The sequence below is a fragment of the Loxodonta africana genome, chromosome 7 (genome assembly GCF_030014295.1).
Source record: "Loxodonta africana isolate mLoxAfr1 chromosome 7, mLoxAfr1.hap2, whole genome shotgun sequence".
Classification (NCBI taxonomy): Eukaryota; Metazoa; Chordata; class Mammalia; order Proboscidea; family Elephantidae; genus Loxodonta; species Loxodonta africana.
In genome coordinates, this window is record NC_087348.1 from 76,968,467 (window position 1) to 76,981,989 (window position 13,523).

Consider the following 13,523-nt stretch of genomic DNA (forward strand, 5'->3'; position numbering starts at 1 on the left):
TGGCTCATATAGTTTTTATTGTTGTTATTGTTCAGCCTAGATTAGGGAGAGTTCTAGAAAAATTTGGAGTTTACCAATAAATAGCATATGTGGCTTGCCCTTATCTCCACTTTTCTACTGTATAAAATTGGTGGATACTCTTGATGGAAATACTGGACGTAAGGTTCACACTTATGTCTAAGTAGCATATTAGCACAATACTATGTGTCAGAGCCTTAGGGTAAGAGTGAGAATGAGAAAGAGAAGGTATTGTTTCATTCAATCCAGATAACAATGGGGGAGAAAAGAGACAGATAAACTGGAGATATTTTAAAATTTAATTATAATCTAATCTGGATTCATTTGTTGTGTATGACAGTGGAAATTCTTAATTTTTTGACAGTAATTATGGATCACATTTGCAAGTCTAAACATTCTCACGAAATCATCCAGGTTGTTTAAGAAATGCAAACCCATTAAACATGGGGTCCTGGCAAATGTTACAGCTTTGGTAAATTATTACTTTGTTATGCATAACCAATAGTACCAACGTAGGCCCAAGACTGGTCATATGTAGAGATTATTTCAGGGAGGAACAGAAAGTAAGAAGGTGAACAGGCTGAAGGTCACCAAAAATTTGAGTAGGCAAATATACACCAGCACAAATCAGCTTGGTTTCAATTTTTAAGAAACAAAGGTGGTTTTGGATGCTGATGTCCAGCCACCAGTGGTCTGGATAAAGATGAAAAAGTATTTTAAGCATAACAGAAGTTATAGATTTATTTTACTAGAGCTTTCAAAATATGCATGAGCTGAGGACCTAAAACTCAAGATGTGTAGGAAGCATTTTAGAGCAATGGTTTCCTCACGGTATGGGCTCAGAAACCGCAGACAGACAAGAGGCCAATTTTTCTAAGTAATATCAACCTTCCTCTTAATAGGAAGTGTTAACAGCAGTGCGGAGTTGTCGGTCAAATTCATAAGACTTTGGAAACCTAAAATGTGGTGTTTAGAGCTCAAAATATATTTCAATAAAATCATGTCCTAAAAGGAATTATTCCATGGTTACAGCCATTCACAAACATTAGATAATCTGTGAAAACTATGTAGATGCTGCCCCTGCTGGTTCCTTAGAGGACTGATCCCCTTAAAAGAATACAAAACAAACAAACAAAAACAGAAGTCCTTTTGTTTAATGGTAAGATTCTCTGTGCTGATGGAGAACACTGATACTTAGGGTAAGTATTCACAAATAAACTATTTACACTGTTGGGTAGAGTCACTGGTCAGTATTGAGACAACGGCTGACATTGTTGTGGAGATGATGAAGATATCTCACTCAGAATTAAAGGAGATACCTTGTAGGTAGGATCTGATAAACAAAACAAACAAAAAGCTTCTCCAGATCAAGGAATAAGGTAGAGAAAAAATATTTTGGAGAAATACCTTGCCCGGCCTAAAAAAATTAACCACTGGATCAAGAGTTCAAGGTTTTTAGGATTTAACAGTCTCGTGGGCGAAAAATGGATTTTACACTACCATGTCAAGCAACCTTTCAATATATCCCTTTCTGCAAGTACCTACAACTTATTATGGTCTCTAGAACTCTGGGAGGCTTAGGTGGCTAGCCTTGTGGAAACTCAGCATCCTAGAACCTGGTACACTCTCCCTGACAATGAAAGATTTTAACAGCAAGGGGACCACAGTTTACACTCTCAAGACCTGAGAATGCCAAACTCTCAGTGATCAGCTTCAAGCTGTAAATGAATGTGTTGATAGTTGCACTGTGTTATGCGTTGGGTGTACTGATGATGCAAGAAGCTTGAAGGAGATGTTTTCCCTTGAACTGGAGGAATAAGCAAGATTCCATCACATATGTATGACAGCTAATAAAAATGCCCCACTCTACATGCCAAAGGAAAACCCATCATTTTTTAGTTTAGGGTCAAATTCCTCTATTCTGTAATACTATATAAGTCAGTCAAATGCCTTTGCATAATCAGTAAAACACAGGTAAACATCCTTCTGGTATTCTCTGCTTTCAGCCAGTATCCAACTGACATCAGCAATGATATCCCTGGTTCCACGTCCTCTTCTGAATCCGGCTTGAATTTCTGGCAGTTCCCTGTTGATATACTGCTGCAGCCATTTTTGAATGATCTTCAGCAGAATTTTGCTTGTGTGTGATATTAATGATATTGTTCTATAATTTCCACATTCAGTTGGATCACCTTTCTTGGGAATAGGCATAAATAAGGATCTCTTTCAGTCAGCTGGCCAGGCAGCTGTCTTACAAATTTCTTGGCATAGACAAGTGAGCATCTCCAGCGCTGCATCTGTTTGTTGAAACATCTCAATTGATATTCCATCAACTCCTGGAGCCTTGTTTTTCGCCAATGCCTTCAGAGCAGCTTGGACTTCTTCCTTCACTACCATAGGTTGCTGATTATATGCCACCTCTTGAAATGATTAAATATCGACTAATTATTTTTGGTATAATGACTCTGTGTATTCCTTCCATCTTCTTTTGATGCTTCCTGCATCATTTAATATTTTCCCCATGGAATACGAGAAGCTGACCTATATGAAGAAGAACAGGGCATCAAGATTGGAGGAAGACTCATTAACAACCTGCATTATGCAGATGACACAATCTTGCTTGCTGAAAGTGAAGAGGACTTGAAGCACTTACTAATGAAGATCAAAGACCACAGCCTTCAGTATGGATTACACCTCAACATAAAGAAAACAAAAATCCTCACAACTGGACCAATGAACAACATCATGATAAACAGAAAAGATTGAAGTTGTCAAGGGTTTCATTTTACTTGGATCCACAATCAACAGACACAGAAGCAGCAGTCAAGAAATCAAAAGACACATTGCATTGGGCAAATCTGCTGCAAAGGACCTCTTCAAAGTGTTGAAGAGCAAAGATGTCACCCTGAAGACTAAGGTGCGCCTGACCCAAGCCATGGTATTTTCAATCACGTCATATGCATGTGAAAGCTGGACAATGATTAAGGAAGACCGAAGAAGAGTTGATGCCTTTGAATTGTGGTGTTGGCGAAGAATATTGAATATACCATGGACTGCCAGAAGAACGAACAAATCTGTCTTAGAGGAGGTACAGCCAGGATGCTCCATAGAAGCAAGGATGGCGAGACTGCGTCTTACATACTTTGGACATGTTGTCAGGAGGGATCAGTCCCTGGAGAAGGACATCATGCTTGGCAGAGTACAGGGTCAGCGGAAAAGAGGAAGACCCTCAACGAGGTGGATTGACACAGTGGCTGCAACAATGAGCTCACGCATAACAACGATTCTAAGGATGGCGCAGAACCGGGCAGTGTTTTGTTCTGTTGTGCATAGGGTCGCTGAGAGTCGGAACCGACACAATAGCACCTAACAACAACATATGAGTCAGAATTGATTCGATGGCAGTGGGTTTGGTTTGGTTTTGGTTTTATAATACAAAGAATTCAGCACTAGGTCAAAAGCACAAAGACTCTGTGCTCTGAATAGGCTTGTCATCCCTGGTGCATCCCAGGCCCATGTTAAGAATTTCAGAAATTTTAACATTATTAACTCCCAATATTTAAAAAGGATGGAGTGAATTTGGAAACCTTGGTGGCGCAGTGGTTGAGTGCCACAGCTGCTAACCAAAAGGTCGACAGTTTGAATCCACCAAGCATTCCTTGGAAACTCTATGGGGCAGTTCTACTCTGTCCTATAGGGTCAATATGAGTCAGAATCGACTCAATGGCAATGGGTTTGGTTTTGGTTTTGGCAGTGAATTTGAAGTCAAGAAGGTCATATTCCCAATCAAGTTCCTCTGGAGATTGATAAAACTAATAAAACCTTCAAGTGCACTTGATCTCAAAGAAAGACTGAGGTTTTGATTAGAGCTTAGATTTTACTGATTATCTCTTGGGGCTGATATCAACCTCCTATACCAACAACCAAAAATTTTCAGCTTCAGGATTAAGGTATTTGTGAATAAAGCTTCAATTAAGGGTTGAGTTTCCTTCTTTCCACAAAGTTGCAGTTTTGACAAAGTATTTTCAGTTTTCACAAGCTTTTAAGTTTTAAATTTTTTTTTTGTTTTGCATTTATATTATCTGTATGTGTGTGTTTGAAAAGATTTTGTACAAGGACAAAAGATGGCATAAGGATGTTAAGGACTTCTGATTTTACATTTGCTATTTTTTGGCAGGTGTTTTGTAAACGTTGACAGAAAAATCTTCTATTCCTACCGTGAGCATAGATGGCATTGGCTAATTCACAAGTGTTTAGACACACTGACTATGTGCCAAGAACTCAGCCAGGAAAGAGAAAGACTTGCACACAATCATAATTACTCTCATGCGCCCAGTAATCTACCAGATGTGGAAGTAAAGGAGATTTTATGTTTGTCTTCTATAAATACAAACAAATGGAGAATGTAGATTCACAAATGCCCCAGTGGATAGTATACTAAATGACTGTCTAGTAGCATGAATTTCTGAGTGTGTTACCAAGTTACCTTTCACCTCCTCTCTTTCTCCAACACATGGCTGTAATAACTATCTAGTTACATCTGGAAAATAAGCAAAAGAAAAATGTTTCAGTGCATTTTGACAGATTGTTTGCAAGCACGTAGGAAAGTCTGCCTTAACAAACCAAATTTGTAGAAAGTGGTTCCTGTACAAAGGAAAAAATTATGTTTGCAAATGAAAACCTCAGACAGTAAACACTGTGCTAGCCAGGTTCACTTGGGGTGGGGGGCGGGAAACAATGTGTTGATGTGGGTGTAATAGGACATGGAATTCTACTCCATCAAGCCTCTGCTTTTGTGGGTGATCCCCTACATCTTTCAAAGATCTTTGCCAGATGCCACATTCAGAAACATCACATGAACATGGTTGGATGCCTCATGCCTTGGTTAATGAATAAACTTATTTTAAATTGGTTTCTTGCTGGTCTCCCAAGTCTATTTTCATTGTTGTCAGCCTCTCTAAAATTTCAGGAAAAAACTCAGTATCAAAATGGCTATAAGCAGGAACAAGCTGGTTTTACTACTAGGAATAATTTGTTTGGAGCAAGGAAAATCTGCAACTCTCTCTCTCCCCAAAGGTAAGTTCTAAATGAACTCTCTAGCTACCTTTGTCTAAAGGAATAACCTTTGCTGGCAACGGGCATCACAATTCCATTCCACATTTTTCTGGGAAAATGGAAGAAGCAAATACATTTTAGAGATATAATTGTTTTTCATGTAATTATTTTGGGCTTTTCTTTCTTTAGTAAGCACATGAAATGGGGTGAAACATTTGTGGAGTACAATTTGGGTACGATCTAGAGAAAACTGGGATTGTTCACTTATTTGGACACACGATACAATCCCATTCCTTTTTACTGAGCAAATCTGGAAATCATCATAGGTTTGGAGGCATTTGTAATCTTTTGGGAAATTCTCTTTCTGGAAAATATGATGTATGTTCACTGTAGTCTCTTATAAATTGTCTTCTTCCTCAAGTAACTTAAGCCGAGAACAGTTCTTGGCAGGGTTCTTGACAGGTATACTTGTGCCAGCCTCAAGAATCATGATGTTTTCTGTCTTTGCTTCAATGAATTCAGGAAATGCTAAATTTTGTTTCCAAAGTATTTATGACTCATTCAGCTTAAAGAGAAAATAAACTTTTGATCCAATGTACGTCTGCAGTTCAGAATAAAAAACAATTTAGGGTTATATCTGTGCTTAACCATTAATTAGCTATGAATCTCTTTGATTCTTAGTTTCTCATCTGTAATGTGTTAATAACAACATTGTCGGAATAGTGCTTAATTCACAGGCATAGAATGAGAATTAAATGAGAAGTTATATGAAAGAGCTTCATATATTTTTAACATAAATCTAAATAGCTATGCTCTTAAGGATATGTTTCAAGAAACAGTGTTTGTTCATCCATCCAACTTTTCTAATTGCCCACTGAACACCAAGAATTGTGCTAAACCTTGGAAATACAGAGATGAATAGGGCGTTTAAGTTTCTTTTCCTCAAATAGTTCAATAGTCCAGTGAGGGAGGCAAACAAACTCACTATCACAATACTGCATGGCAAGGACTAAAAAAGGGACAAGGAAAGGGTGCTACACAGCACAGAGGGGGAATATTTAAGGCAGTTTGAGGAGATCAAGAAGATTTAACAGTGGAAGTGATTTCCAGGCTAAGGCATAAGGATTAGAAGATACAGCTAGGCAAAGAGATGGGATGAATATGAGGTATGGCTTTCCTGGAAAACATGTGGAAATGAATGACCTGCAGAACGGTGTGCTAGCCATGAATTGCCAGGTAGTCATAAACATCTTTGATATAGACCATCTCTTAACTGATGAGTTCAAAAACACATTTAGGACAAATAAGCAAATGCGGATATCTCAGAGATAAAGTCTTCTCCACAAAGAAGAAAAAATTATGTCTTTCATTACTTGCCAATTCTTCTAACACCACACCAGTATGTAAATCAGGACACTGTCTTCTCTTTGCTCCCACCCATCCTCATAAGGAACAATGTATTTCTCAAAGGAACACCCTCATAAAGAATTAAATTCAATAAAGATTTATTGATATTTGGCTGTGTTCCACGCACCATATACCACGGTCGCAGACCCGGTCTCAGGGGTGGAGCAGAAGAGATGTACACATATAATCTACTGCAGACCATGGCATCATCAACAAATTAATTGAGCAACATCTGTGTGTCAGCAACAGTGATATACACTGTGGATATAGAGTTCCTAAGGTGCAGTTCCTGTCTTTGAGGAGCCCACTGTTCAGCTGGGGAGAGAGACATAGACATAATCATTATAACATGATAAATATCATAGGATATGTACAGAATGCTGTGGGGAGCCTCTAAGGGACCAGAGAATTCAGAATCAAAAGGGGGCTACATTCCTAATAACCTAGTGGAAATCTACCTCTGAGGCTCCTAGTGTTCACACCAGAAAAGTAAACCTCTTCATGATATTCCTGTTCGACGTAATAAACACTGAGCAACTCCTTGCACTGCAAATTACAGCAAATCCTAACAATTAACTTAAGGCCATTTTGTGATCTTTCTACATACCCCATGTCCTAGTGTTTTGTTTTGTTTTGTTTTGTTTTTGCTTAGAAGAGTTCTGTATCCCTAAGTCTTAGTAGCTACCTACCTACTCAATTTTTGCCTTATCTTTTTGCCAGCTCCCACCTGTGGGCGGAGTCTGGTTAAGCCACACCATTGGAATTATTTGAATATTTTCAGTCGAATTGTTGGGGGAAGCCAAGTGGAAAAGGGTTCCTATCCTTGGCAGGTGAGTCCCAGGGAACATCTTCTGGTGGGTGGACTGTGAGCTGTCAATCTGATCTCCTGGTCCTTCCATCCCATAGTTGGATCTCCCAGAATCACATGCTATTCATCAGTGTGCTCCCTCCTGCCTAGCTCTTTATCAGAGATCTCAAGATCACTCATCAAAGATCAAAATTCCTCAGCATGTGCATCAGTTGAGTGCCAGAAAAGGTGTGTTCAGAATAGTTATGTATACCATTGACTCGATCCAATAATTAGAAATGCCTTCTCAAGCCTTCAGCTGCTAAGACAAAAATTCCACTTTGAGAAGCTGCAAAACTTTTAAAGTTGCAATTTTAGAAATAATTTTCTGATGCAATAACTATGTTCAAAATATACTTATTTTGTTGTAATTAAAACAAGGTAAGTCAAAGGTGTCAAAAGTCAAATTAGTCACAGATATCATTTGTGGGATGAAAGGTTTACACCAATACCATAGGACCTCACAGGAATAGCAAAGAGAGCTGCTTCCTTAGTGACTAATGTCCTAAGAATTCTGTCCCAATCTGATCTCCTGGTCCTTCTATCCCCATAAAAGTGACTTTGTGCTTTAGCTCCCAGCCCATGGTGTTTTCCTTTATTGTTTTTAAAAGCCTACCTTGAAAGCAGGTTACATTCTTGCCTCTTGCTCCTGAAAATAGAGTGATCCCTCTTTATTTTTACTTTTCTTGAGTAAATCATGTTACCTTTTAAGTCAATGAATACTTGGTTGTTTAAGTGTGTGTTCAGTTGGTTGATCAAATGACTCAGTGTCACTTGATTAGTTGATTAATTACTTAGCTGAACAGTTGATTGATTAGTTGATTACTCAGTCACTTGGTTGGTTGGTCAAATCATAGTCAACATTGGCTCACTGAATTCTACTTACTCTTTGTTCTCTAAAAAAAAATAAAAATAAAATAAAATTTTTATTTATTTATTTTTTGTTCTATTCTCTTCTTTGCATTGCATTATTGTTATTACTCATTAAATAATTTTGAGTTGGGGGATTCTAATAAATCACTTTTTTCTAATTCCAACAATGAATACTTTTAAAGAATTTCCACAATTCATTAAACATATTCACTTGTATACTGTAAGTCATTTTAAGTAAAATCAAATATAATGAACAGCATAAACCAAAGATAGAAAATAGGCTGATGAATTAGACTAAGGAATAGACTTGACAAAGTTTTAGGAGTCAAGCAGTTAAGAGTATGAGAACATGGTAGGTCTATGCCATTTCCCTGAAAGGCTTAGAGGAACTGGAGCATGTGTTTGAAGATCCCCTAGCCCTCATCTTCTCCCAAATATCTTCAGCTGAGCTCTGCTATTATAAGCTTTTTCTTTCATCACAAATATTGTTTATATCGTTACAGCAACAGGTCCAGGTCAACAGTACTATAAAATAAATAAATACCAACAGTATTGATTGCTAACTGTATTAAAACCCTTAGAGGTAATCCCCTCAAATTAACTACTTTTCCTCCAGGCCAAGGGTGGAAATGTTCGGATTCCAACACCGCTCTTCCTTCTAGGCTAAAGCGGGATGGGTTCCTGATATTTATGAGTAAGATATCTAGGTCTTTTTTTTCAGAATATGTTCGACTTTCAAGTTTGGGGAATTTCAGGGCATTAACTTGCCCTCATTTAAGGTATTTGAAATTCAGGTATCTCTGAAACGAAGGCAGAAGCATATCTGTGGCGGAACCATCATCTCTCCACAGTGGGTGATCACAGCTGCTCATTGCGTAGCAAACAGGTAAGGGTGGCCCAGCTCATGGATCAAGGTCAGTTCACTCTTCCTCACTCTATTAAAACATGGTCCTGTGTAATGGATGCTGTGGCTGAGTATTGCTTTAGTGGGGGAACATCACAACTGCGAAACACAAACAGGGCTCGATGACATTGTCAGAGGGTGCTCAACTTGGTAGAAAACACACATTCCTTGCAGAAGTAGAATACTTTGTTTACTTAAATACAGCTATAAGTTAATAAAGAATAATAGTTACCCATTATCCAAGTTAGAAAGAAAAGGTATCACAAACATAGATTTGTCAAAGTTCCCTGCTAACTTTTTTAAACTGCAGTGAAAATAACTACCCAGTTCATAATGTATCTTAAGAAATGAATAATAATAAAAATAAAGGATAGCCACTAAAATATGAATTAGGCTCCAATTTCATCCTTTATATTGATACTGCCTCTCAGCCGCAACCTAAAAACTCTCACACTTTATCCACTTTGCTGTGTACTCCTAATGTTCTATTGTTTCGAAAGCTCAGCAGGCTGCAGTCAGTATCATGTCCCCCTATTTGTCCTCTTTCATTTCAGCTTTGCAAACATTTCCTGGATGCTTACTTGGTGCAGGCACTAGTAGGCACCAAAGATACAGTCATGACGAAGGCATGATTTCTGCTCCCAGGGAGTTGATGGTCTAAAGAAAAGTCAACAGATAATTTCACTAAAATGTGGCAGGTGGCTAGGCTAGAGAGATGCTATCTATTATGTACAGTACCAAATATATCCAAGAGTTAGGGAAGTCCACAAAGAAAAAAATTTGTATGAAAGAATCATGTACAGGAATAAAGAGTCCATAAAAATGGCACATCTAAAGCTTTGAATCCATGCCCAGTGCATCTTACCAAGCTCCTTTCAGATAGCATTGCCCCAGATAGGGAACAGAATACCCTTTCCCATATCATGCCAACTTTCTAAATTACAAAGCATAAGGGATGTAAGGAGAAGATCCCTGCCTCCTGTTGTTACGATCAGTCTGAAAGCCTGACGTGCAAGTACTCTCTGGGACATCTGAGTAATGGCCCTTCATAATAAACACTATGCATAAGATCTCTGATATTAAAGTAGCATTCTAGTTGAGACTAATCATTCCCAAAAGATCACACTGATACTGAGGCCAAGTCAACATCCTAGAGTAGCTGAGCAAAATCCTCTATCACTTCAGACCTCTGAGTTTACAACGTATATGCATCTTTAGACATTTTACAAATAAACTTGCAAAGCACTAAATTTATCATATCCTGGGCTCTATACGAGGCCACTCTTTACTAGTCCTCCACTGGAATTGGGAACCTCTGCATTTTTTCTAGTAGTGTTGGAATCATACTTATTTTTTTCTGCTCAGCAGCCATACACTGCTCCTGGTCCATTCATATCATTTTGAAGAGGCCAGGATATCAACCATTACAATGTACTCAGTTCAATGAAATCCGCCCACTTTACTGCTTCCTCTTCATAGAAACATTGCATCAACTTTGAATGTTACTGCTGGAGAATATGACTTGAGCCAGAGAGAACCTGGAGAGCAAACCCTCACCATTGAAACCATCATCATACATCCATATTTCACCACCAAGAAACCAATGGACTATGATATTGCCCTTGTGAAGATGGCTGGAACCTTCCATTTTGGTAAACATTTGAGGCCAGAAGGGAGCTCTTGGCTCACCCTGAATTATCTACCTTATGTGCTCCATAAGTTCTGTTTCATAGCACATTCCTGGCAGTATACGTTACGTAGCGTATGTCCTGTTGTTCTGGGTCATGTGCTTTCAGACAGGAGTTTGGAGTGGAAGACCCTCTGCCCAAAATTTGTTTTGTTTTGGCTCTGGATATAGGACTATGTGGTGTCAGGAGAAGGTCTTTCTTTGACAAACGGCCCCTGTAGGTGCCAGAAAGAAATATCACAACTCTCATAAAGTCTCTGGGGGAACTATCTGGATGTTAATTGGCGAGTGGTTTATTATTATTATTTTTTTTATTATGTCCTCTACCCCAAGGATGAAATAAGCCCTGCATTGCTGTTTTCTGCAGGCCAGTTTGTGGGGCCCTTGTGTCTTCCAGAGCCAGGGGAGCGATTTGAGGCTGGATTTATTTGTACAGCTGCAGGCTGGGGCCGCTTGACGGAAGGTAAGTATTTCTATGTCATTTCCCCTAATCAGAAGTCAGAACTTCTTGGTGGATAACCAGAAAAGAGAATTTTTAATCTATTTTTTAAAACAGTTGGGTGAACATGTTTAAAGACAAAGAATGTCATATTGTATTTAGAATTTTAGATCTTTCCAAAAGATACTAACCTGAATTAGGCATCTTCAACTCAGAAAACGTGAAAAAGTGCCTTGACAGGGCTCTTGTCTCTATGTTTTCCAGGTGGCCTCCTCTCACAAGTCCTGCAGGAAGTGAACTTGCCCATTTTGACCCAGGAGGAGTGTACAATGGCTCTGCTAACCCTAAAGAAACCTATCAGTGGGCAGACCTTTCTCTGCACAGGCTTCCCAGATGGAGGAAGAGATGCATGTCAGGTAGGCAGGAACTGTTAGACTGGTGGGCCTTGGGCAGAGTGTCCTTTGGCTTTGTTATCAAGTGAGGCACTGAAAGAAGGCTGGAGGGGAAAAAGGACTCTGGAAAGAAAGGTCAGGAATGACAAGGGAGGTCAAGATAAAATAAGGGCCAATATAAGTAACCTGTTTTTACCAGGGAGTGTGACTGGTGGTATAGTGGTTAAGAGCTACGGCTGCTAAGCAAGAGGTCAACAATTTGAATCCACCAGGCACTCAGTGAAAACCATATAGGGCAGTTCTACTCTGTCCTATAGGGTCACTATGAGTCAGAATCGACTCGACAGCAATGGTTTTGTTTTTTGTTTTTTTTTTCAGTAAACTCAGAGGAGGTCTTCTGCCTTCTCCAAAAGACCAAATGACAGACATAATGCCAGCAATGGGCTCAGGGTTCTCCCACCCTTGACAGAGCTGACTCTTTCCTATTTACAGACTTTTCAGTTTGTGGGTAACAGGGACCTCGCTTTCCTTCCACTCTTCCTGTTGACCAAGACCTGAGGTCAATTTTACTGCTGGGTAAGACTTCTGAGTCTGTAGGATGAGAAAGGAGAAGGATGAAAGTCTGATGCTTTGATAAAGACCTACAATGGTGAAAAAGGAGATGAAATTGATGGGCTCAAGTGGTATTTGAGATCATATGGGAATGTTCTTGGCTGTTCTCCCAGACCCTGAGTCTATGTTATTAGAAGTGAAGGGCTTTCAGTGATCCCTATCTAGCCTCCTTGTGAGGGGAAGGAGTGAGCACTTTGGGGCACAGACACTGACAAAGATGGTAACAGAGCTTTTTGCCCCTGCAGGGAGATTCAGGAGGTTCCCTCATGTGCCAGAACAAGAAAGGAACCTGGACTCTGGCTGGTGTGACTTCCTGGGGCTTGGGCTGTGGTCGAGGCTGGAGAAACAATGTGGAGAAAAATGATCAAGGGTCTCCTGGGATCTTCACAGACCTTAGTAAAGTGCTTCCCTGGATCCATGGACACATCAGAACTGGTAATAAAGCCAGCACAGAAGGTCAAGAAGCTGCCATTCTGTTAAGGCCAAAAAGAGGCTCTGCTTCTGTTCTCAGTGTAGCACACAAGGATGGTGATATTTACTAAGTCTAAAACAAGAGTGAAATATGGTATGTGGCATGACATGCAGATACTCGATGAAACATGAGTCTTTCCATCCTAGACTTCCTCAAATTTGTCTTTACTGAAACTATCTCATCTGGTTGTATGTTTTTACCACTTCCATTTCAATGTGCTGTCAAGATTCAGCAAGCTGATAGCATGGATCAGTGGTTCTCAAGTGGGGACAACTTTGTCCCCTGGGAGACAATGTCTGGAGACATTTCTGATTATCGCAACTGGGGTGGGGGCGCAGGGTTGCCAATGGCATCTAGTGGCTACTAAATATCTGACAATCCACAGGGCAGCCCCCCACAACAAAGAATGATTCAGTCTAAAACAAGGTACCAAGGTTGAAAAGCCTTGGCATAGATCTAAGTACATACAGTGAGTCTGAAAAGGCTTGGGTCTATATATGCCCCCTGCTTTAATACATTTTAATTTTTAGAGCAGTTTTACAGAAAAACTGTACAGGATGTACAGAGTTCCCATATACCCTCCCTCCCCTCTGCACACTGTTTCTCCTATTATTAACACCTTTCATTAGTGTGGTACATTTGTTACAACTGATGAACCAATATTGCTGTTAGGTGCTGTCAAGTCAATTCCGACAGATAGAAACCCCATGTATACAGAGTACAACTGCTCCGTAGGGTTTTCAAGGCTATAACTTTTGGAAGCATACTGCAAAGCCTGTCTTCTGAAGTGCCTTGGGGTGGGATTCACCACCCAGGG

General features: G+C 39.6%; 1 protein-coding gene across 1 annotated transcript; it reads left to right on the forward strand.

The window, feature by feature from the left end:
• Positions 1-4,746: 4,746 nt before the first annotated feature.
• OVCH2 (ovochymase 2) lies at positions 4,747-13,305 on the forward strand. Its single transcript, XM_023550595.2, has 7 exons — positions 4,747-5,094; positions 7,201-7,310; positions 8,995-9,086; positions 10,584-10,756; positions 11,159-11,254; positions 11,495-11,646; positions 12,480-13,305. The coding sequence occupies exons 1-7, from the start codon at positions 5,007-5,009 to the stop codon at positions 12,774-12,776; spliced, it is 1,008 nt and encodes a 335-aa protein (XP_023406363.2). The 5' UTR covers positions 4,747-5,006; the 3' UTR covers positions 12,777-13,305.
• Positions 13,306-13,523: the final 218 nt, after the last annotated feature.

Excerpts from the sequence above, each read along its gene's own strand:
- OVCH2 (XM_023550595.2), top strand. The coding sequence starts at position 5,007 with ATGGCTATAAGCAGGAACAAGCTGGTTTTACTACTAGGAATAATTTGT. Across the intron at positions 7,311-8,994 it reads AGGGTTCCTATCCTTGGCAG|GTATCTCTGAAACGAAGGCA; the intron begins GTGAGTCCCAGG and ends TTTGAAATTCAG. Across the intron at positions 10,757-11,158 it reads GGCTGGAACCTTCCATTTTG|GCCAGTTTGTGGGGCCCTTG; the intron begins GTAAACATTTGA and ends TGTTTTCTGCAG.